Raw genomic sequence first — 9,796 nt, forward strand, 5'->3', positions numbered from 1 at the left:
AGGAAATGCCATTTGGGAGGAGTTCTACAAAGAAAAAAATCACTGTACAATAGTAGCCTGTCACAAATTACACAGGAAAAGAAACAGAAAGACAGAAAAGAACAGAAAGACAGAAAAAGAAAGAAAGATCTGCTGGTGCTTCTGGAACAAGCTAGAACAGGGGTAGGCAACTTAAGGCCCGGAAGCCGGATGCGGTCCAATTCTCAATCCGGCCCGCGTGTTTTTACATGAGTAGAATGTGTGCTTTTATTTAAAATACATCTCTGGGTTATGTGTGGGGCATAGGAATTCGTTCATGTTTTTCCCCCAAAAATATAGTCCGGCCCACCACATGCTCTGAGGGACGGTGGACCAGCCCACGGCTGAAAAGGTTGCTGACCCCCTGATCCAGAATTACTAAGTCACCCTACTAAATCCCACTTAAGAACTCGTTCAAACATTGGTAACCAGTATGCAACTAGTTTCTGAAGCTCTCTCTACTTGCCAGTCATTTAGAGATGCCTCAACTTAGATAATCTCTGTTGCTATGAGGATTTTTCTCTTTCTATAGTTTTTGCACTGTTCCCCATTGCACCAAGATCATCTTCAAGATGCTGGTCTTTAATTTCCAGCAATCCCTACCTGGATTTCTTTTACAACCTCCACTTTCTCATTTGCTCATTCCAACCCTCTTGTCTCCTTTCTCACCTTGGTGTTTCCTGTCATACACGGAACTGAATTCTAATTATTCCATCAGGCTAATGCTTCCCCCTACAAATCCCCTGTCCCCGCAAAACCCCACAGCTTCCACAGAGCATGTTTAGGATCAGTGCAACCAAATCATCACCCCAATATCCATTCTATCCTTTTGTGAAGCCCTGTCCTTATTTCCAGGACTGGATCTCTCCACCTTGATGGTCCAAACAGCACCAAATAGGATGCGAGAGCTTAAGAACTAAAATACTGTAGTACAGAACAGCACGACACTTGCATGATTTCCCCTAACAGCTCTTTACGTTTTTCTCTTTGAATGCAGAACCCTGGGAATGGGCTTTCATAACCTCATTGGTTTCTATCAAGATGAAGATTTGAGCAGAACAGAATTCTTACAAGGAGTATGGCTTAGAAGAACCCGCCCCCTGCCCCCAAAGAGGAGAAACTATCCTTAGAGGTAAACATCCTCTTATCACCAGCTGTATTTAAATTTTTTTGCAACAGAAAGACCTTATGGTGCTTGTACAGGCATGTACAATGCTAATAAAAATGGCCTTACGCAGGGTGCATATAACCCCAAAGTAAGCTTGCATTTTCCTGCCAAGTGCTGGGAAAACTTTTATTCCAGACTTCTGTGCCTGTTCAGAAATCCAAAGGTAGAAGTGGAAGGCTTCTGCTCCACACTTCACAAAGAAACACAAGCCAAGAGCTTGCCAAACGATAAACTACCACTTGGTTGGTTGGTAAAGGGCTGTCACCACTGGTTTTCTCAGACTTGCAGTTTTCCAGTTCCCCACAAAATGCTTGATTGTGCTACCACAAAAGCAATGCCACATCGCTCGCAAGGAGTGCTGACCCAACTCCTTGGGTACTGCTTAAGTGAATTTTGAAGCAGGACAAAAACTGGACTATTCTTCAACTAAAGAGGCTTCCCTGTATTCTGAGCTTGCAAAGAAGCAGGGTTAAGAATGACACCGCTTCTGCACACTGATACAGGTTTCATTTTGGGTCCTTTTCCAGGTGCTACATTGCATTTCTAGATATATTCCTAATGTGTTTTAAGTGTGCGCCTAAATTTGTAATGGAGTGGGTGGCAGGGAACATAACAGATGTATCTCTGCAAACACAGAGGTGTCATGCAGGTAGACGTGTCAAGCAAGCTGAGACCAACCGCAACTCCCTGTTGAGTGTACACTTGATGACACACTCCACTTCGCTTGTGCACAATGTGTGGAACCCCGATCTAGCCACCAGCATACAGTCTGAGATAAAGCTCCCCCCGCCCCTCAAACTAAAGAAAAAAAGCCATGTATGATTCTTGTTAGCTTATCCAAGCTGTCTGAGGCTTGTTCCATATTGCAATTTGTTGCCCACAAGCCAGCAAAGGTTGGCAGCTTTGATTTAAACCACTGCAAGTTATTTCAGTGATCAAACCGCCATTTTGCCACGCAGAAATGTGAAGGAATGGTTCTAATGTGCCTCTGACTGCCTATTGTCTCAGAGTAGAAACATCAACACATTTTACATAAGGCTCTTTTCGTCACAGACCAGGGAAAAGGCTTTTCTAGAAATGCTGCAGGATGAGTCATAAACTGCAAGGCAGTAAAGCATTTCACTGTTGATAACTTGATGCAGTGTGATTAAGCCAGGCTTTGTTTTCCTTTTTGTTCCATTTACCAGGCTGCTATCTCGCCCATTTTAAAGTATAGGCTTGTCTGTGATGCTGCTAGGCTATGTATGTGTAGTAGGAAGTTGTTTATGTATGTCACTGACCTTCTGTACACAAGATAGCTCTAATCTTATGATAGGCAATGCTGTGTAACACAGAGAGAGAGAGAGCTTATTCACCTTGTCTAACTGACGTATGTTTAGGAAAGGCGTAACTTCAGTTAGAGGTCAAAATCTCACCAGCTTCCCTGAAATCCATCTTTCCCCACTGGAGTTCCAGTGACTAACTTCCTGTCTTACCCACTTTATCCTTTGCAAATACTTATTTACAGCTTGTTCAACATACTTGCAGAAGAGAACTCGACTACTGGAAGGCAACTGCAATTTTGTGGTCGTTCCTACTGAAGATGATCGCTGCAGAGCCGTAGCTAGGGGTGGGGTGGGGTGTCTAGCCAGGGTTTAAACCTCTGGGTGAAGCTGCCAAAGGGGTGCCATTGAGGCTCCCAGCATGTCTGGGATTCAGCCAGAGAGGAAGATGAAAAAGTGATGGCAGCCTTCCTTCCCCTTTACCCATGAAGCTGAATAATAATAATAATAATAATAATAAGAATAATAATTTATTATTTATGCCCCGCCCATCTGGCTGAGTTTCCCCAGCCGCTCTGGGCAGCTTCCAATCAAGTGTTAAAAACAATACAGCATTAAATATTAAAAACTTACCTAAACAGGGATGTCTTTTAAAGAGAAGATAGCTGCTTATTTCCTTCACATCTGAAGGGAGGGCGTTCCACAGGGCAGGCGCCACTACCGAGAAGGCCCTCTGTCTGGTTCCCTGTAACCTCACTTCTCACAATGAGGAAACCACTAGAAGGCCCTTGGAGCTGGACCTTAGTGTCCGGGCTGAATGATGGGGGTGGAGACGCTCCTTCAGGTATATAGGGCCAAAGCCATTTAGGACTTTAAAGGTCAGCACCAACACTTTGAACTGTGCTTGGAAGCACAGTAGAAGGCTCGTTTACAACACACTGCAGGGAAAGGGAGAGTTGGAAAATCTGAAGAGGCTGTGTGGTTCTCCCCAGTGAAGCAGAAGATAGGATCCCCTGTGGGTTTGCTCAGGTTTGAGAAAGAAATTCTGGAGGGAGGGAGGGAGGGAGGGAGGGAGCTGAGGAAGAGAATCAGATGGACTAGATGAACCTTGGGGTCCCTTCCAGCTCTACATTTATATAATTTTATGATCTCTTCCGAACTTTGAATGTGTTGAGTCATTTTACAGTTGAATCACTTTACAGACTATACATGATTTACACACAGGAAAATAAGGTGTGTGTGAGCATTTTCCCTGCCAGAGCCAGTTCCCTGGCAAGCTCTGGTATCTTCCTCGCTTTTACAAACACTTCTAGCAAAAAAGCTGTTATGGCTCCATACTTCTAGCGCAGCCTCAAACTAAATGCATAGTTCCAGAATCAAACTTTCAGCTGCATTTATGTGCTGAACACTCCACTCAATATTAAAAATACAGATCCAAGTAGCCTTAGGTGTGTTATCAATCCTCTGGCAAAACAATATTTTAAAATTTTAAATATTAATATTTTAAATATTAAGTATTAATATTTTAGAACCCTTTAACAACCCATTGTGCATTATGACTGCTAGTATTTAGGTACTGTTTCACTGTCCATATAAGCACTGGCAGAGTGAGAATATGTGTTTTTAAAAATCTCCCTAAACCTGAGCTAAATGCTTTCCAGTTTGAGATGGGCCCAAGAAGGACCACAGAAATCAAGCTTTCCCAGGGGAAATTCTATTTGGGGGATAATGATCTGTGTTAGGTTTTAACCAAGTACTTTTCAAAAATTTATCCCAAAAGTTTTATTCTTAAAAAAACAACCCTGCAACTCATTACAAAACTGAAAAATGCAGCATTGCTTTAAGGCTTGCGAGAGAAAGAACTTCTCCATGGTTAAGTTGACAATGACAAAGGAGGCACAGCTAGGTAAATCAATTCCACTGATTTGTTTTACTGGGTTAAAAAGAGGGCACTTTGGTATCGCAATATAGAGATAATTCAAGATGCAGAGATGTACAATTACAGAAACTTTCCTCATATCAGAATGTGTTTTCCAATGAAACAATGAGGCATGGAACAAATGTAGTTTTGCTGCTTGACATGACAAAAGAAAGACAATTTCAGCTCCAATGGTTCTCTCTATTATTGCAGGTATGGGAAGCCTCTGGCCGTCCAAATGTTGCTAACTACAACACCCATTGGTCCCAGTAAGCACAGCCAATGGTCAAGAATGATGGGAGCTGCAGAGGTCAGCAACATCTGCAGAGCCGAAGGTTGCCAACACATGCTCTACTTGGGAAGGTTTTTGTTAGTTATGTCTAAACAGTTACATGTAATGACAGCAAAATAACGACTGAAAAAAGAAGGAAAAACATTTCACCCTATATACAAGCTCTGTTCCCAGCCAATTGAAGTCACCAAGAAAGGCCCAGCTCCAAAAACTTTGAAACAGCCTATCAGAAGAGAACCAACAGTACGCCTCCCTGCTGGCATTTCAAAAGGTCAGGATGACCTGTGAAAATTTACACTACATCAAGCATACACAGCCAAACCTGGCATTCCAGAGTGTTCCAGACTCTCTGATTCATGTATTAATTCACACACACCCATATTTCTGAAATTTTAACCACAACCAGCAATAGTGAAACTTTCACTCTGCCTGTCCAAATGCACCTATTTGATGTTTCTGGAGACATGGCTTCCTTTTCTTAGTCGCATAGATACCAAAAAGGTTTTGAAATCCATCTATATTATGCAATCAGCTCTGGTGGTCTTACAGTAAGCATGTCAACAACTTAGGTATAAGGTTCTGAATGTGTTTAGAGAAGTCACACTCTCTTACACTGTGTTGTGATGATGAGTATTCAGGGAAACAATATTATGCAATTCTGATGTTGTTCCCAGCAAGTACACAGAATCTATTCTCAAATCCTCGCGAATTTGTAGATGAAAATGGAACGTTGTAAATTCTTTGTTTTTTAAAAAAATAAGTCCTCCATCTCCCACCATGAACAAATGAACAACACACAGATAATCTGCAGGGTGCCCAACTGCGTATCCATAAGTTCTGTGGATACAGTAGCTGCTGCAAGTTTTGCTTTGAATTGTAAGGAAGTCCCTGAGGTAAGAGAAGTAAGTCATTTATTAATTTCCCAAGGTTTGGATAAAGACGATTGACAATGACCTTAACCCACACTGCACATGTTTTAGAGATTCTGCCAAGCAGGAAGTGTCATCTTATATATTCCCAGCTATTTTGTGGCTAGGCAAAAGGCTGGTAGTGAAAATAGTATGTACCTACTGGGTACTGGCAGGGCAGTAGATGAAGATGTATAGCTGCATTAGAAAAGATATGTGACGAGGAAGGATTAGCTCGTATCTTCATGTGCACACCTTACACCCTTTCTGAGTTTCCAAGATGCTCAAAGCCCCACAAACCTCTGTGTTGACAATGGCTACAAATTACATTTCAACTTTCACTAATATACAATTTTAAAACTCTCTAGAATTATTTCCCAGAAAGCTGTTTTCTTACTGGTGCCTGACCCGCCAAATGGAAGTCAGAAACCAATACAAAATAAGTGGCTTAAGTTGTTCCAGAGAAAAGGAAAGCTAATTTGAACCTCTTGAGCATAAATCTGAGCCACAAGGCACCAGGACTGAGAAAACCATGTGGAGTATGAACTTTTCTAACTCCTGGATGAAAATCTCGATTTACTGCAGTAGCAGAGGCCCTTAACATTCTCCACAAAGCAATGCACAGAAGATACAATATGTGTTCCGATGTCGACTATTCCCAGTAGTTGCTCTCACCCCTGCCCTGGCTTCAGCTGGGAAGCATCCTGGGGCTGTAACTGCCAGCCCTCAAGAGCATACCCTACCTCATTCTAATAAACCCCATGGCTGCTTCTGGTCAATGTTAACAAAAACCCAGGTTTTTTTTCTGAATGGGCAAGGCAGGTGGAACCCACCTAAACAGAATTCATTTCCCACATAACTTGAGAAGTCAAATTAACCCTTTACCCAACACCCCACAGCCTATTTCCCCAATACACATGACTTCCAAACACCGAAACACAACTGCGCCTATGTCGCAGACCCTTCTGACCCCTAGAAATCATTTCACCATTGGGCTGTCACACAGCCCAAGCACGATCACATAGCAGTTTGTAAGAACTGAACAGATTCCTGTTCCCCTTCACAAACTTCAACAGTTGGGAGGGGGGCGCCTCCCAACAGAATATTGGGATCCCCAATTGCACAGTGCCAGGAAGCACAAGCTTAGTGGGGGGGGGGGTTCTTTTTTTAGAAAGTGACACACTTTCTCCCACTTTCTACACTTCACATACAGTTTGCAAAAACACCAGGCAGTGCTGAAAGCGCCACAACGCACTTTCCACCCAGGTGTTGGGAAGGGGCCCCTTATTGTCGAATTCCTTCTCATCCATGTATCAGGCAAGGCCTGGCTGCCCAGCGTTGGCAGAAACACCCACTCCTGGAAATGGCCCCCATTACATTGCGCTTTCTCCCCGTCGGGAAATCCCTAATCCGCTTCCCACATAAGGAAGGGAGCTCAGGAACGCAACTGGGCCTGTTTCTCCCCTTGTGAGCCAAAGCAAGCCAGGTCGGGGTTGTGGCGCAGCGTCGCCGAGCATATTGACAAGGTTTTTGCCCTTGCTGCTTCCAAAGGCGACAGGGAAGCTTTCTTCTGTGGGGAGGAGTCGGGCGTGTGGGCCGGGGAGCACTCACCGAGGTCCAGGGCCTGGTTGTACTTCTCCAGGGCGGGCGCCAGCTCCTGCCTCTCCTTCAGCGCGTCTCCTTCGGCGCCCAGCCGGCGCGCTTTGCTCTCGGCCGGGAACCACTTCTCCAGCAGGCTGCCCAGGACCACGTTGACGCGGGGACCGGCGGGGGGCTGCGCGGCCGGGGCCGAGGCAGAGGCTGGGCGCCGGGCGGCGCAGCGGGAGCACTCGCCTCCGCCGCTCTGGGCGCAGCGCTTGCAGTGGGTGTGCCCGCAGTGCAAAGTCACCGGCTCGCAGAGCAGGCGGCGGCACACCGGGCAGCCCAGCGGCTCCGGGGGTCGGCAGCAAGGCGGGTCCGCCAGCGGGTCGTCTCCCTCTGGAGCTGCGCCGCCGCCGCCGCCAGGCCCCCGCCACGGCGGCAGGCGCAGCTCTTTGTCGCGGAGGCTGAGCGCGAAGCTCTCGGCCAGTTCGCGCAGCTCCTCGGGCCTCAGGCGGGCCAGCCTGGCGGCGGCGCTGTAAGCATCCAGAGCCTCGGCCATGCGCCCTGCGCGGGCCAGCGCGTCCCCTTGGCGGAGGCAAAGGCCCCGCTCGGGCTGCGCCAGCTCGGCCAGCTGCGAGCTCAGGATCTCCGCCGCCAGGGCGAACTGCCCGCCTCGGAAAGCCTCCTCGGCCACTTGCAACATCTCCGCGCAGGGACCGCCGCCGCCGCCTCCTCCTCCTGCCGCCGACGGGGCCTGGTGGTGGTGGGCGCGCTGCTGCGCCTGCTGCCCGAGCGCGGCCCCCAGCTCCATTTTCGCCGGGTTGGCTGACTGGGTGGGTGTGGTGGTGGCGGCGAGCGCTCCTGCTATGGCTTCATCGTCGAGCTCAGCGCCTCCGCGAGGAGCAGGAAAGCGGGGAGGCGGCCCCTCGTCGCCGCCGCGCCTCGCTCAAGGAGCCTGGTGGCCGCCAGGGCTGGGACGGACGCCGTTATGAAAGGGCTGCGCGGGGGGGAAGGCGCGCCGCCAGCTCCGTCTGGGGCGTCCCCCGAGGAGAGCGAGCGCGTCGGGGTCAGGGGGAGGAGAGCAGGGCGGCGCTGGCCCCAGTCCCGGAGCGCGCCAGCAGGCAGCTGAGACTATTCCGGGCTCAGGCGCTTATGCAACGCCGAGCGGTTGTATAACTCCTTCTCCCCGGCTGAGGGCAGCACCGCCCCGCCGAGCGCCCGCCCCAGTCCCCGGCCTGGTGAGCCGAGCGCACATGCCCTCCGACAGCCGCTCCGCCCGCAGCGCACGTGTGTGTGACGGGGGAGAGGCCGGCCAGCGCCTCGCAGGCTTCCGGGAAGCGGCGGCGCGGCTGGTTTTCTGGTCCTCTCCAAACTGGCGGCTTTCAGTTCTCCACAAAGGAGAACTAGGGCGAACCGTGTGGCCGTGACCCTCATTTTTAAGCCGGCAGCTCCGCATTTGCGATTCTCCCATTTGTAAAGTTTCACAGACCGCTGTGTGTAATTTTGGCCGAGTTTGTGTTTAAGAGAGGGTTAAGAGAGGGGAAGCGCGTATATTTATATAATAACCCCTCCTCCACTCCTCTCATCTGTCTGGTTTTAAGTCATACGGCTTCTAGGTATGACTGGACAAAGTCTCATCATCCATCATCCACTGTGAACCTCTCACAGTGCAATCTTATGCATGTCAGAGCAGAAGGAGGAATCCAGTGGGGCTTACACCAAGGGAGCCTTGAACTCCAGCCTTGTTCCTATTTCCATATCAGGTGAGACAGGCTTAGCTCATCTCCACACCCAGATAACTTCCCTCGTTATCCACAGTATGGCTAGAATCACTTTTTTAAAACCCACGCTAAATGGCATCTGTTTGAATCGATTATTTTGAACTCAAGAACTCTGCAATGGATCTGATGTTTGCCTGACACACTAAAATGGCACCTGTTCTACTGGGCTGCTGCTTCTCTCCCTCCATAACTTATGGGAAATGATCACCTGAAGCTGCTCCCTCACGTTTAAGGCCCCAAGTCACTTGGGCCAAGTGAAGCCCTGGTCAAAACAGGTAACCTTCTTCAAGTTCTGTTTCCAAAGGCAGCGCTGATGGTCCTGGGGTTACTGAAGTTCTGTTGAAATTCCCATCAACCCCAGCCAGCATGGGCCATGTTGGCTGGCTTGGGGCTGCTGGAAGTTATAGTGCAAAACAGCTGGAAGATATCAGGCTGGCAAAGGCTGTTTTATGGAGTGCACCAACTGTAGTAATGCAGGATGAGCAAATATTGCAAATGAAGCTGTAATGGAACGGGGGGGGGGGGGGGCAGACAAAATCCAGAAGCTAGGAGCTGCAGGCAACACCACGCCCATTTAAATAGCCTGCTTCTGTCAAATGCGAAAAAGGATTAACTTTGCAGTTGCACTGGTAGATTTTGCATTACAGTAAATTGTTCTACAGGAGAACTTAGGCGACAGTTTGGACTCTTGCGTAAATTTCCAGCAAATCTGCACACTCTGAGCTGTAAAACAACACAGGAAACCTGTGTTTTAGTATCTTAATAGTGTCTTGTGTGAGATTAGGTGGTGCTTTAGTATGAATTAGATTTGTAGCACACTCCTGTGGCTGTTTTAAGCCCCACTGAATTCAGCAGGACTTGCTCCCTC

The 9,796-nt window shown here is 48.1% G+C and overlaps 1 protein-coding gene across 1 annotated transcript in view; it reads right to left on the reverse strand.

Annotated features, from left to right (window-relative positions):
• LONRF2 (LON peptidase N-terminal domain and ring finger 2) overlaps positions 1-8,382 on the reverse strand; it is a 40,773-nt gene extending 32,391 nt beyond the window's left edge. The window contains exon 1 of the mRNA XM_083437774.1: positions 7,178-8,382. Within this exon, the coding sequence (XP_083293900.1) occupies positions 7,178-7,958 (781 nt within the window). The 5' untranslated portion in view covers positions 7,959-8,382. The remainder of the gene's footprint in view (positions 1-7,177) is intronic.
• Between the last annotated feature and the right edge of the window lie 1,414 nt (positions 8,383-9,796).

Source organism: Podarcis tiliguerta (genome assembly GCF_965153285.1).
Source record: "Podarcis tiliguerta genome assembly, chromosome: 4".
In the NCBI taxonomy this organism is placed as follows: Eukaryota; Metazoa; Chordata; class Lepidosauria; order Squamata; family Lacertidae; genus Podarcis; species Podarcis tiliguerta.